At 51.0% G+C, this 13,481-nt stretch overlaps 1 protein-coding gene across 1 annotated transcript; it reads right to left on the reverse strand.

Moving 5' to 3' along the window:
- Positions 1-12,134: 12,134 nt before the first annotated feature.
- ZBTB42 (zinc finger and BTB domain containing 42) lies at positions 12,135-13,286 on the reverse strand. The gene has a single exon (XM_006902704.1). It carries the CDS (start codon positions 13,284-13,286, stop codon positions 12,135-12,137), a length of 1,152 nt encoding a protein of 383 aa, XP_006902766.1.
- Positions 13,287-13,481: the final 195 nt, after the last annotated feature.

Below are 13,481 nucleotides of genomic sequence, written 5' to 3' on the forward strand. Positions count from 1 at the left end.
AGCTTTAGTCTGCTTGGCTCCACCGTCAGAATTTGTTGTTTGCTGGCCCACTGAACTTTGCTATTGTTACTGGGGTGAGATGCTATAGGTGTTTTGATTTGCATCTCTCTGATAGCTAGGAATTTTGAACATTTGTTTATGTGGTTGGTTGTCATCTGTCTTCTTTGGTGAAGTGTCTATTCATATCCTTCCCATTTGGGGATTTGGGTTGTTTACCTTTTTCTTGTTGAGATTCTGGAGTATTCTATAAATTTTAGGTATGAGTCCCTTATCAAATATGTCATTGTCAAATATGTTTTCCAGTCTGTGGGTTTCCTTTTTACACTGTTGGAGAAATTGTTTTTTATATGCATAGGGATTTGATGATTTGATTCTTAGAAGGTCTCATTCATGTATTTTGTTTTCTCCTGATTGTAGTTTTTTATTATGCTTGGAAGACTGTCCATGCTGTGTATGAGGGTCTTGGGCATTCTTCCAAGATTTTCTCTGCTGAAGTTTATAGTCTTTGGTTTTACTTCTAGGTTCTTGATACACTTTGAGTTTGCTTTTGTGTATGAAGTGAGGTGTGGGTCTCGCTTGAGTTTTCTACAGATGGTTTTCTATACAGTGATAAGAGAATACAGAAATGGAGCTAAGAAAAACAATACCCATCACAATAGCTAATCACAAGATTAAATACTTGGGAGCAAATCTAACTAGAGATACAAAAGACTTATACAGAGAAGATTATACAACAAAAAGAGACCTGGAGAAATGGAAGGATATACCATACTCATGGATAGGAAGACTCAGTATCATGAAAATTATAATTCTACTGAAGGTAATCTACAAGTTCAATTCAACCCCAAAACAAATACCAATGCCATTCTTCAATGAGATAGAAAAGGCAATTTCCAATTTTATCTGCAATGTAAAGAGACCCTGAATAAGTGAAGAACTCCTGAAAAAGAGAAACAAGGTAAGAGACATCTCACTCCCTGATCTCAAATCTTACCACACAGTCATGGTGTTCAAGACAGCATGGTACTAATACAGTGACAGACACATAGATCAGTGGAATAGAATTGAGAACCCAGAAATCAGCTCATCTATGTATGGTCAACTGATTATTGACAAGGAGACAAAATAAGTGGTGAAACTGCAGCCTTTTTAATAAGTGGTTTTGGCAAAATGAAAGATTATTTTTAAGTTACTGTAACAATGCATTAACAGGGAATTGCCAGAAATTCAAGCTGGATTCAGATGAGGCCATGAAATGAGGGATATCAACTGCTGATATCAAATGGACTTTGGCTGAAAGCAGAGACTATCAGGAAGAAATGTATTTGTGTTTTGTTGACTTTGCAAAGGCATTTGACAGTGTGGATTATAAGAAATTATGGATAGCATTGAGAAGAATGGTAATAAAAAAAAAAGAAGAAGAAGAAGAATGGTAATCCCAGAAACTTAGCTGTGCTCATGTGAAATCTGTACCAAGAAGCAATTGTCTAAACAGCAAAAGGGAACACTGCTTGGTTTAAAATCAGGAAAGGTATGTATCAGGATGACATCATTTCTTAATACCTTTGCAATCTGTATGCTGAGGAAATAATTCCTCAGAAGATGGGCTCTGTGAGGAGCTCTGTGAAGAATGTGGCCTCAGGGTTGGAGGAAGACTCATCAACAACCTGCATTATGCAGATGACACGGCCCTGCTTGCTGAAAGTGAGAACTTTAAGCACTGAGTGCAGTAGATAAAAAACCTGCAGCCTTCAACATGGATTAGATCTCAACATCAAGAAAACAGAAATCCTCACCACTGGACCGGGGGGGCAGTATCACCCCAGATGGAGAAAAGATTTTCATTGTCAGGGATTAATTTTTCTTGGATCCACAATCAGCATAATTCATGGTATCAAAAGTCAAGAAATCAAAACAACCATGAGATACCATCTCACCCCAGTAAGAATATAAAAATTTAGCAGAACAGCAAACAACAAATGCTGGTAAGATTGAGGAGAAACTGGAACCCTTATTCACTGTTGGTGGGAGTGTAAAATGGTGCAGCCACTGTGGAAGGTAGTGTGGTGCTTTTTCAAAAAGTTGCAAATAGAAATACCATTTGACCCAGCAATTTCACTACTAGGAATAAACCCCAAAGAGACCATAACCACTACTCAAGCAGATAGATGCACACCCATGTTCATTGTGGCTACAATCATAATAGCAAAGAGTTGGAAACAACCCAAGTGCCCATCAACAAACAAATGGCTAGAGAAGCTGTCTTATATTCACAAAATGGAATGCTATACTGCATTGAAAAACAAGGAACTCATGGAATAGTACACAAAGTGGGTGACCCTGGAGGACATTGTGCTGAGTGAAATATCTCAGTCACAAAGGGACAAATACTGCATAAAGCCACTGTTATAAAAGAGGACTAACATTGGGGTAGGGGGAATCTAATAAAAGAGGGGATAAATAATGTATACTGAATTGAAACAGATGAGGGAGAGAACTATTTAAAAAAATATATGATTAGGTATTATTTTCATGACAAGAGTACAGAGTAAGCTTCATGGGGGAGTGGATTTGGGAGGATTGTATAATAATGAATATGCAGGGTTTGGTTTTTTTTTACTTTTCAAAGAAAAATCAACTGGGGGAGGGTTGGACAGGGAGGAAAATGTACAACAATGAATTAATGGAAATCCAAAGTGTCTATAATCTTTCATTAAAATTTCAATTAAAAAATATGAAAAAAAGTCAAGGAATCAAAGACATTGCATTGGGCAAATCTGTCAAGGACCCCTTTAAAGTGCTAAAATGCAAAGATAGGAGTTTAAAGACTAGCTTGTACCTTAACCAACCATGGTGTCTTCAATTGCTTGGTATTCATCTGATAGTTGGACATTCAATAAGGAAAACAAAAGAAGAATTGAAGTCTTTGAGTTGTGGTGTTGGTAAAAAGTTTTCAATATCCTGTGGACAGCCAAAAGTACAAACGAATCTGCCTGGGAGGAAGTGCAGCCAGGGTGCTCTGCAGAGACGAGGGTGGTAGGACTTCAGCTCACAGAACTTTGGACCTGTGTCTGGTGCCAGGTAGTGTCAGTCCTGAGAAAAAGACATCATGCTTAGAAAAGCATAGGGCCAGCAATGAGAGGAAGACCCTCAGTGGATGGATTGAGACAGTGACTGCAACTGCAACAATGAAATTGTAAACATGAGCATTTTGCAGACATGGAAAGATTTTGATCTATTTTTCTTAGGGTCACTGTGATAAACACTGACTTGACATACCTATCACACCAACAAGTAAGAGATTAGAAGCATTTGCTCATGAAGATAAAAAGTTTTCAGCCTTAGGTATGGACTATATTTCAATATAGAGACAACCAATGTTCTGATAACTTGGCCAATAAGCATCATCATGATAGATGTAGAATAGATAGAAGTTCAATGTCCGTGGAATCAGCAATCAAGAAATCAAATGATGATCAAATGCTTTCTTTCATTGGGAAAATCTGCTGCAAAGACTTCTTTAAAGAAGTGTTAAAGCCACCCAGTCAGATACATGCACGCCCATGTTGATGACGGCTTTGTTCCCAATAGCAAAGAGTTGGAAACAAGTGCCCATCAACAAATGAATGGATGGAGAAGCTGTGGTATATTCACACAGTGGGATACTATGCTGCATTGAAAAACAAGGAACTCGTGCAATATTATTCAAAATGGGTGATCCTGGAGGACATTATGCTGAGTGAAATATCTCAGTCACAAAAGGACAAATACTGCACAGTACCTCTGTTATAGAATGGGGCTGACATCAGGGTCGGAGTGAGACTGAGAAAAATTGGATAAATAATGTATACTGCATTGAAATAGATGAGGGAAAGAACAGTTTAAAAGCGATATATGATTGGATATTATGGTTATGACAAGAGTCCAGAATGAAGGTTGCATAGTGGAGTGTACTGGGGCAGGGAGGTGGGGGGATGGTATACCGATGAAGGAATTTTTCTTTTACTTTTCAAAGAGAAGAGTGAACTGGGGGGAGGGGTGGGCAGGGAGAAAAATGCAACAGTGAATGAATGGAAATCCAAAAATCTGTAAACATTCATTAAAATTAATAAATTTTTTAAAAAAGTATTAAAAGCAAAAGATGTCATTTTGAGGACCAAGGTGCATCTGACCAAGCTCTGCTATTTTCAGTCATTATATATATTTTGTTGTTGTTATGTGCCATCGAGTCTCTTGTGACTCATAGCGACCCATCCCGATTACCCCAGTCACTGAATCAATCCACCTCATAGGGGGCCTTCCCCTTCTGCGCTGTCCCTCCACCCTCCCAAGCATGATGTCTGTCTCCAAGGACCTGTCCCTCCTTGCAACATGTCCAAAGTATGTTAGACAGAGCCTTAGAATCCTTGCCTCCAAGAAGCAGCCTGGTTTGACCCTTTCCAGGATGAATCTGTTTGTTTTCCTAGCAGTCCATGGTACCCTCAATACTCTTCTCTAGCACTACAGCTCAAAGGCATCAATTCTCCTTCTATCCTCCTTGGTCATTGTCCAACTCTCTGATGCATAACAAGTGATAGCAGAGACCATGGCCTGTATCAGACGCACCTTGGTCTCCAAAGAGACACCATTGCTCTTCAGTACTTTGGAGAGGTCCCTAACAGCAGACTTTCCCATTGTAATACATCTTTTAATTTCCTGGCTACTGGTGCCCAGAGTGTTGACTGTGGAGGCAAGGAAACTGAAGCTGTGAACAATCTCAATCTCTTCACTATATATATATATATAATTTGTTGTTGTTGATTGCAATCGAGTCAAGCACGACTCATAGTTATCCTATGAACAAAATACCTGAAGCCTTTCTATAACTATTGTCATTTCTCAAAGTTCATAGTGTTTTCAGAGGCTTGTTGTTTAGGAAGAGGATGCCACTCCTGCTTCCAAAAAGAAATGGTATTGCATGTTCTAAATACATAATACTAGAAAAATACACAGTCCTGTGAAAGCCAAGTCCTGTGTGAAAATCTCAACCTTGGCATCTGTACAGCCTGTTCTACACTATTTGATGAGTCCTGCGCTCTCTCTCTCTCTCTCTCTCACACACACACACACACACACACACACACACACACACTGGCAGGCAGGTCAGGGATCTTCTAGATTGTTGGGGACACTTCTGAGTTCAGAACCCTGGTGAGTCCTCATGGCGATGGAATGTGGGGGACTGGCGGAAACACTTTTCACAAGCAGAGCACTTGTAGGGCTTGGCTCCTGTGTGGATCCGCTCGTGAGACAGCCAGTTGGTTCTGGGGCTGAAGGCTTTGCCACAGAAGCTGCATTTGAAGGGTGTCTCACTCCTGTGAGTCACCAGGGGCACTGTCAGGTCTGATTTCTGAAAGAAGCTTTTGAAGCACATAGTACATATGTAAGAGAGATAGAGGTACAGAGATAGAGAGATGTGCGGTCCAGTCGCCTGCGACTCATAACGACCCTATGTACAACAACCCTAAACCCTGCTTTACAACAACAGTCCTAAGCCCTGTTCTACACAATAAGCAACACAGTGAGCAGGGGTGTAGCAAGTCAAGTGTAGTGATGGGGGGTGTGATGAGTAAGAGTTTCATATGTAGGGATGCAGCGAGTAGGGGTGTGGCGAGCAGGAGTGAAGTGGGCTGGAGTATAGTAATTGTGTAGTTTCAGAGGTGAAACAAGTAGGGTGTAGTGAGTAGAATCAGGAGCAGTGTAGTCACGAGGGGTGTAGCAGGTAATGGTGCAGGGAGTAGGATGTAATGAGAACAGGTTAATGAGGAGGGGTGTAGCGAGGAGGGGTGCAGTGACTGATCCTAACAAACCTTTCCTGGCACCCGCAGGCTGCTTACTGGTAAAGGAACAGCAAGTGGTTCCGAGCCTCAGGAGAGTGTATTCAACCTGCCTCATAATAAAGGCAACTATGCAGCAGCTGAAGGAACGTGCCCGGACTCACCTCTGTGGGTAATGATGGATTCTGGGCAAAACTTTCACTTGTCGAAGTGTTTGAAGGCAGTGGAGAGAAGGTGAAAGTAGTAGAAACTGCATGGTGTTTACCTTTGGAAAGTAGACATTCCAGTCCATAAAGTTTGTTAAAGTGTTAGTATATACTTGACAGACATTCACAAAAGAACTTACATCCAAGTTCAAAAAGCATGTAGGAATGTTTTAAAAATTCATTACTTTGAGGGATCATTTCAATAGTTCGTTACTAGAGAAGTTTCTCTGATTGTGTGGAGCACCGAAAGCCATGAGGAGGGGACACAGCGTTCCCTCCTGAGAGTGAAGCCGGCTCTTGGTGTTGCTTCAGTGCAACTGCCATTTGCCATTGGTGATCGTTCTTCTTTCCCATCGTGGGAGCGTTAAGAGGGAGAGGACGCGGTCTGAGTGGAATAAAAAAATAAAATAGAAAAAAAAATCGTTACTCACCAGAGAAATGCAAAACCCAGCCACGAGGTACCTCTACATGCTGATTGTTGTTACGTCCGCAGAGTCGGTACCAACCCACAGCTGATCCTCCTCCCGGTCTTCAGAGGCAGCTCATTGCACGGGAGGAGATTGTGATTGTCAATCCTCGGAGGAGCAGCTGGTGGCCTCAAACCAGGCGCATTCAGGATTGCAGCGCAGCTTCTTGCCATGAGGCCACCAGAGCTCCACACCTACTAATCACATCCCTGCTCACCCCACTCATTAAGCACTTGGTCATTACACCGTTTGCTAAACCCCCAGATGTTACACCCAGTAGTTACTAGACCCCCACCTTCTACACCCATTCACTGCACCACCACTCACTGCATCATTCCTTGCTGCACCTCTACTTGATACACCCCTACATGATACAACCTTACACAGTACACTTAGTCACTACACCCCTTGTCACCACACCCTGTCCCTGCACTCCTAGTCACTATAGCCCTATTCTCCACAACTCTACTCACTGTGTTCCTTCTGACCAACACGCCTTCACTCCATGGGAGCTGCTGGCCAAGCTGACCCAGTAGACATGTTCACTGCCGAAGTGGAGGTGCAGGGGTCGTGAGGCTCGCGGTCACATGCACCTCCTCTGGAGAGTTGTTGGAGCCCTGAGAACGAACGGACAAGTGTTGGGGAGATCAGGATGGGTGTGGGAGCCTTCAATGAGGAAGATACAGGTGCTGGAGAGCCCCAGCATGGAAGAGAGAAGTTCATGCCTGGGACTCTAAGAAGGAAGGGCAGCTGTGTCCCCCACCTCCCTTGCCCTGGTTTGTGGGACGGAGAGATCGAATACCCAGAGCGGCACAGTATCTGAAGGCTGGGAAGGGTGAAGAGACTTTTGAGGATTCCGAAAGTCACAGGACCCAGAAGACACTGGATGTCCACCATGGGATTCAAGTGAAGAACGGCCCTAGGGGGCCTGGGCTGCCAGCAGGTCCAGAATGAAGACAAGGATGAGGGGGACTGAATGGGACTCAGATCAGATCTGAGTTGGCTCTGCATCCGATGGCCTGGCATGTCCTGAAGTATACAGTGTCTGCGTATGCCAGGCTAACAGACCACTGCAGGGAGGACAGAGAGCACCTAGCTCAGCGACAAAATCAGGTCCAAGAGCCACTGCACTAAGAATGGGACAGCTTCATAGTGGCAAGCATGTGGGCTCAAGACCAAGGTCTTCATCTGGGTCTCTGTGGTGCTAGAGTGGGTCTGATGCACAGATCAAAGTTCACTCAGGGAAGGGCATCCCTGCCCCCCAGATTTTCCTAAACCCCCAGGTCCATGAGGAGCTGCGCGCGACCAGGCTGGGGGCTGAGGAGGCTGGCTTCTGAGTCACCTCTGCCCAACAAGTCTCAGTGGTGCCTTTCTGGTAGCACTCAGCCCCCAAGGGTGTACTGGTCCTATTGGCAGGCCCTTGCCTGGAAGTGCCCCAGCCCCCTGCCAGTTGTCCCTGGTTCTGCATGTTCTGTCCCTGGAACCAGGCAGGAGGCTGTCAAAATAGCTGCAGTGGTGTGTGGGGATGCCTCAGAGCCTCACAGGTGTCCCACCCCCACCCCCAAGACCCTCCTCAGGACAGCTCTCAATTACACACTGTCCCCAGGTCTTCTCACCAGCCCGTCTGGACCTGCAGGTGGTTTGGAGTGGGTGGCACCAGCCTTTTGCCTGTACATTTAGTGCCGGAGTCTAGGAGACCTGTGAGATGGGAACAGCCAGCAACTGACACCACACAAACACAAGCAAGCAAAGCCTCAAACAAAATTTATTCCCACAGCTCTAGAGATTAAGGGTCGGGATTCAGGGCATCAGCTGGGCCAGGTTCCCTCCAAAGGTGCGACAGAAGATCGTTGTCTCAGCTTCTGGAAGGCCAGGGACCCTTGGAGATCCATCTTCATGTAGAGTCCCTTCTGTCTGTGCCCCTTCTCATTTACGGGACCTCCTCTCCAGTGTGACCCATGCTTCTGACACTGATGACATGTGCACAGCCTTTGCATCCACAGGGTTGGGACCGGGGCTTCAGTACGTCTTCTGGAGATCACCCAGACCCAGCAGCCAACTCGTTGTGACAGATTTGGGGAGGAGGTGTGACAGCAGCACTGGAGGCAATAGTGGCTGGTGATGACAGTGAGGTGAGGAGTGGACATAATGGTGGAGGTGGTGGTGGCTGAGGGGGATGGTGGTGCGAGTGGTAAGGATGGTGGTAAGAGCAGTGGTGACAGTGGAGATGGGGACAATGTGGAATGGCAGAGGGGATGGTGACAAAGATGACAGCAGAGGGGATCACGGCCATGGCGGTGATAATAGTGGAGGCAAGGAGAGATGGAACAGTAGTAACGGTGAGGCTGACGGTGACCTTGAGGGTAGGATGGTAGTGATGGATGATGGTAACTGTGAGGGTAGGATGGCAGCAGTGGTGACCGTGAGGGTAGGATGGTGGTGGTTATGGTAGTAGGATGGTGATCATGGACATGGTTATTGTAATGAAGGTGACAGTTGGAGGCAGGGAAGAAGTGAGATGGTCGTGACATTGGTGACCTTAATCCTGTGTCTAGGTCTTGGCTAGCACATCTCTTTCATGTAACCCCTGAAGACCCTTCCCTTAAATCATCTCCTCCGTAGGAAGCAGCTTAGTGCTGGGACAGAAGGAGAGGCCCCTTGTGTGTGGGTACAGCCTGCTAAGACACCTCATCCCTAGGTCACTTCAGTCTTCCAGCTGTGGGAACAGGGCTCTCATCTTTCCATGCCCCCTTGTGTCACTCCCTAGAACAGGCCACTGACATTGCCCCCCCCCCCCAGTAACTCCCTGCTTCTCTGGGCTTGCTGCATGGCCACCAGCAGTCACAGTGGACATGACATTTTCCTCCAGAACTGACAGACCTGCACCAAGCCCACCGGGGCCCCCACCCCAGGGCTGCTTTTCCATATAGCTCTACCTGGTAAGCTCTTAGGACATCTGGAGTCAGACCTTGATGCCACTCCACCCTGTTCCCTACTGCCCTGGAGACCCTGGACCACTCAGTGAGGGCTGCAGCCCCCTGTGGGCCCTGATCACATCAAAGCCCAAAGGATGTTTGGCCAAAGGATCAAGCTTGGGTGACGTCTAGGGACAGTGCCAGACCAATCTTCCCAGGAGGAAAGCCAACAGCTGTTGATAGGTGTGGGCACGATTCCTCCCCTCTGGTGTCATCAGACCATCCTGTACCGTCCGTGTGGCAAGTGTCCCTCCACGGTCTAAGAAGGCCTGGCTGAGTCACAGGCAGGTCCCCCCACAGGACAGTGGGAGGTGTGAAGACTGGACAGAAGTGGGGTTTCTAGGTATCCACGGCTCAGTGCTTGAGAGCTCCTCCCTCCAACCCCCAAAGCTACACTTTCCAGGGTCATCGCAGGCCAACACTACCACACCATGGAGGCTGAGTGGCCCTAGTCCTCAACTGTGAGGGGGCAAAGCCCAGGGAAGGTCAGGGGGACCTCCTAGAGCCCTCTGCATGGAGATAGGAAGTGGGACTGCCCCCTAGGGGGCCCACCCAGGGAGTCTGGGGAGCCCTGTGTCCACCCTACCCCTGGAAGGCTGAGAAGTGGGGAGCCACAGTCAAACTGGGCCCCCTGTTGCCTGGATGCCTCCTGTCCAAGGCTCTGGGGGCGGTGGGCGCAGTGGGTGTAGAGGTGAGGATGGAGCCAGCTTGCTTTTGGAAGGCGAGGGAGGCAAGACAAGTTTTGAGGAAGACCTCAAAACCAGGAGACCTCAGGGCTGACCAGGATCCCCTGTGGCCCCCATCAGCCCGAATCCTCCAGGGACCTAGACCCACTTCCTGACACAAAGTGCCTCCCTGCTGCCCATGTGGTCCCAGATGCAGATTGGCGGGGCCCACTGTCTCACACTTAAGATTGTCAGACCCTGCCCTGGACCGAGAAAAAGCACGCCATGTGAACCAGGGGTCTTTATTTCTGTTGTCATTATCAGTAAGGGACAGAGCCTGGACAGCCCCTTTCCCACCACAGCCACAGACCCTCCTGTTTGACTGTCCTTCAGATCACCCTTGGAGGTCCCATCCTGCTGCTGCCCCTCTGCACTGTACATGGCCTCAGAGGAAACTGACCACCTCTCATGGTGACTGCAGTGACCGTGTGCAAACCACCACGTCCAGCAGTTGACCCAGGGCATGTCTCTGCCTCCTAAGAAATCTCCCCACAAAACCACTGGGAGACCAGGGCCAAGTCGTGAGGCTGCCTGTCTGAGGGCTGCACTGGGCTGGACAGGCACCACACTTGTTTGTTCATTCACACACACACACACACACACACACTCAGGAAATCATCCACGCACCAGCACACACATCCCACAGGAGCACATCACCAGGGACTCGGGGAGGAGGAAGGAGCTGGAGAGGAGATAGGCTGGTGATGGCGGCCCCCAGCACACTGGCGATGCTGTGATGGCGTCTTCTGGGAATACCATATACCAGCCGCCCCATTAGGAAGGGCCACGCGGACCCCATGTATCCCACCTGAAGTGCGGACAGGACATGTTCCCTGGATGGAGTGTACTTATAAATACCACCTCAAGTGTATCAAAAGAAGAGAGATACCTTCAAGTCAGCAGAACTGTCCTCAACTCCACTTCCCAACGTGGAGAATAAATCCGAGGCCACCTGTGAAAATTAGAGCCCTGGGGCTTAGAGAAGAGCAGGACCCCCAGCTGGGGTCTCCCTTCTGGGTCTCGATAGTGCTTTGAAGGGAGAGGGGGCAGCCACTCAGATCACGTGTCAGCACAGGACCCTCAGCAGAGCCCTGTAAGCTTCCACCCACCTCCCTCCCTCCCCGGAGAAGGGGGAGCTGTGCAAAGTGAGGTCTTGGGGAGGGGAGTCTCTTCACCAGGACTCTGTATATGCCAGACCAGTAGGGCAGACAGGTGGGGTGTGTCTCTGTCACGGTCAAGTCTCCCCCTGCCCACAGCCAGTCCTGGCCCCATCCTGTGCTCAGGGCGCCCAGCACGGATGAGGCACGCTGTCACTCGCTAAAGCCACCTGGCAACCTTGGGAGGGGCTTTCTAACTGAGAACCATTTGCAGACCCCTGACCTGCGCTGGTCACCGTGGGGTGCAGAGCACATTATCAAGACTTGGGAGCCCCCAGCTAGAGTCCTGAGCAGGGAGCCCGGCCCTCAGCTGTGCGCCCCCCGCTGTCTCTCCTCACTGCACCAGCTGTGCCAGGAGCCCCGCTGGCACACTGTGCCCGAGCCTCCCAGCAGGGGCTCCTGCTGCCACCAGGGGAGTGGCCGCTCCCTCCCCAAGGGCCGCAGACAAGCTCACTCCAACAGCAACTCCTCTGACACGCGCATCCTTTACTTCGCGTGGTGCCAGGCGCACAAGAGTAACCCTCAGGCATCAGGCACCACAGGGAAGGCCTGCCTGCCGCCTCCCACCCACTCGGTGCCCACTGGGCACCCTCTGCGGGGTTGGGGCAGCTCACAGAGCCCTGGTGACGCCTTGCCTCTGGAGTCAGAGCGCTTGGTGGGGGATGCATGGCGACGGGAGACTGGCCCCAACCAGGCCACCTTCCCACTGGCTCCGTGCCACACAGGGACCCACCTCGGGGGAGGGCCAGCCTCTGCCCTACACCCCCGCTGGGGACCCTCGAGGACCGTCACGCCAGCACGGACTTGACGAGGCCACAGTGGAACTTGCGGACATGGCGGTAGAGGTCGCCGGACTGCGTGAAGCGGCGCTCGCACCAGCGGCAGGCGTGCGGCTTCTCGCGCGTGTGCACCACGGCGTGGCGGCTCAGGTTGTGCGAGTACTGGAAGCTCTTCCCGCACAGCGCGCACGTGTAGGGCTTCTCGCCCGAGTGCGTGCGTTCGTGCCGCTTCAGCGTGTATGCGCACGAGAAGGCCTTCCCGCACAGGGGGCACGTGGGTGTCGCGCCGTCGGGCGACAGCCGGGGCCGGGCGCCGTCGCGCTCGCGGAAGTGTGCGCTGAGGTGCAGCTGCAGCACGTGCGCGCTGGGGAAGAGCTTGCTGCACAGCGGGCACACGCGGAGGGGACCGGCGGGCGCCTGCTCCTCAGCCCAGGCCCCCACGCCCCGCCGCGGCTCCGAGTCGGCCAAGCGCTGGGGGGCCGCCGCGCCGGCGGGAGATAGGGGGCTGCGGGGGCTTCTGCCCTCTTTCTGTCTGCACAAGGAATCCGGCTCAGCCTTGACGGGAGGCCGGGCTCCTAGCTGCGTGTGGCTGCTGGGGGCTGGCTGGAGAGCTCGGGGTGGGCGCACGGGCTCCGGCCTCGGGCCTGGCTTCAGGGACAGGTCCAGGGCCCGGTCAGCCTCTCCGGGAGCCTGCCAGGGAGGGGGGGGCCCGGCCTTCTGGGCGGCCGGGCCTGGGTCAGGGGTCCAGGCGGGAGGCGGGCGCGGCAGCGAGGCGCCGGGGCTCTGGGCGCTGCGCTCCTGCTCCCGGAGGCGGCGCTTGCACACCTTGACTATGTCGTACATGTGCAGGTAGCTAGCGGCGGCCAGCACGTCCCCGACGGGCAGGTCGCGCAGGTCCAGGCGGCCCTCGTACATGAAGTCCAGCAGGCGCGCGAAGGCGGGCGCCGTGACGATGTCGCCGCTGAGTCGCACTGCGTCGCGGCCGCCGGCGGGCCGGTCTCGGTAGAAGAAGTGGAAGTAGACGCTGCAGGCGGCCAGGACGGCGCGGTGGGCCGGGAAGCGCGCGTCGCCCACCAGTACGGTGCAGTCGCACAGAAAGCCCAGGTCACGCTGCTGCCTCAGGCGCCCCAGCAGCCTCCCGCCGTGCCCGGGGAACTCCATGCCGCGTCCCCCCGCGCCAGGACCGGCGGGGAGGACGCGCGGCCGCCAGAAGCGCGCAGGCACCTGCCCCAGAGCAGGAAAAACTCGGCTGAAAGTAAACAGAAGCCGCCACGGGGTGGGGCGCCCCGAACTCCGCACCCGGCCGGCGGCGGCAGGAGAGTGGAAGCGCCGGGGCTGCGCCCGGCTCCGCCGAGC

Source organism: Elephantulus edwardii, unplaced genomic scaffold (genome assembly GCF_000299155.1).
Source record: "Elephantulus edwardii isolate Elephantulus edwardi_28Jun2011 unplaced genomic scaffold, EleEdw1.0 scaffold00440, whole genome shotgun sequence".
NCBI lineage: Eukaryota > Metazoa > Chordata > Mammalia > Macroscelidea > Macroscelididae > Elephantulus > Elephantulus edwardii.

Bases quoted from the DNA above. Each gene is read 5' to 3' on its own strand.
- ZBTB42 (XM_006902704.1), bottom strand. From the start codon at position 13,286: ATGGAGTTCCCCGGGCACGGCGGGAGGCTGCTGGGGCGCCTGAGGCAG.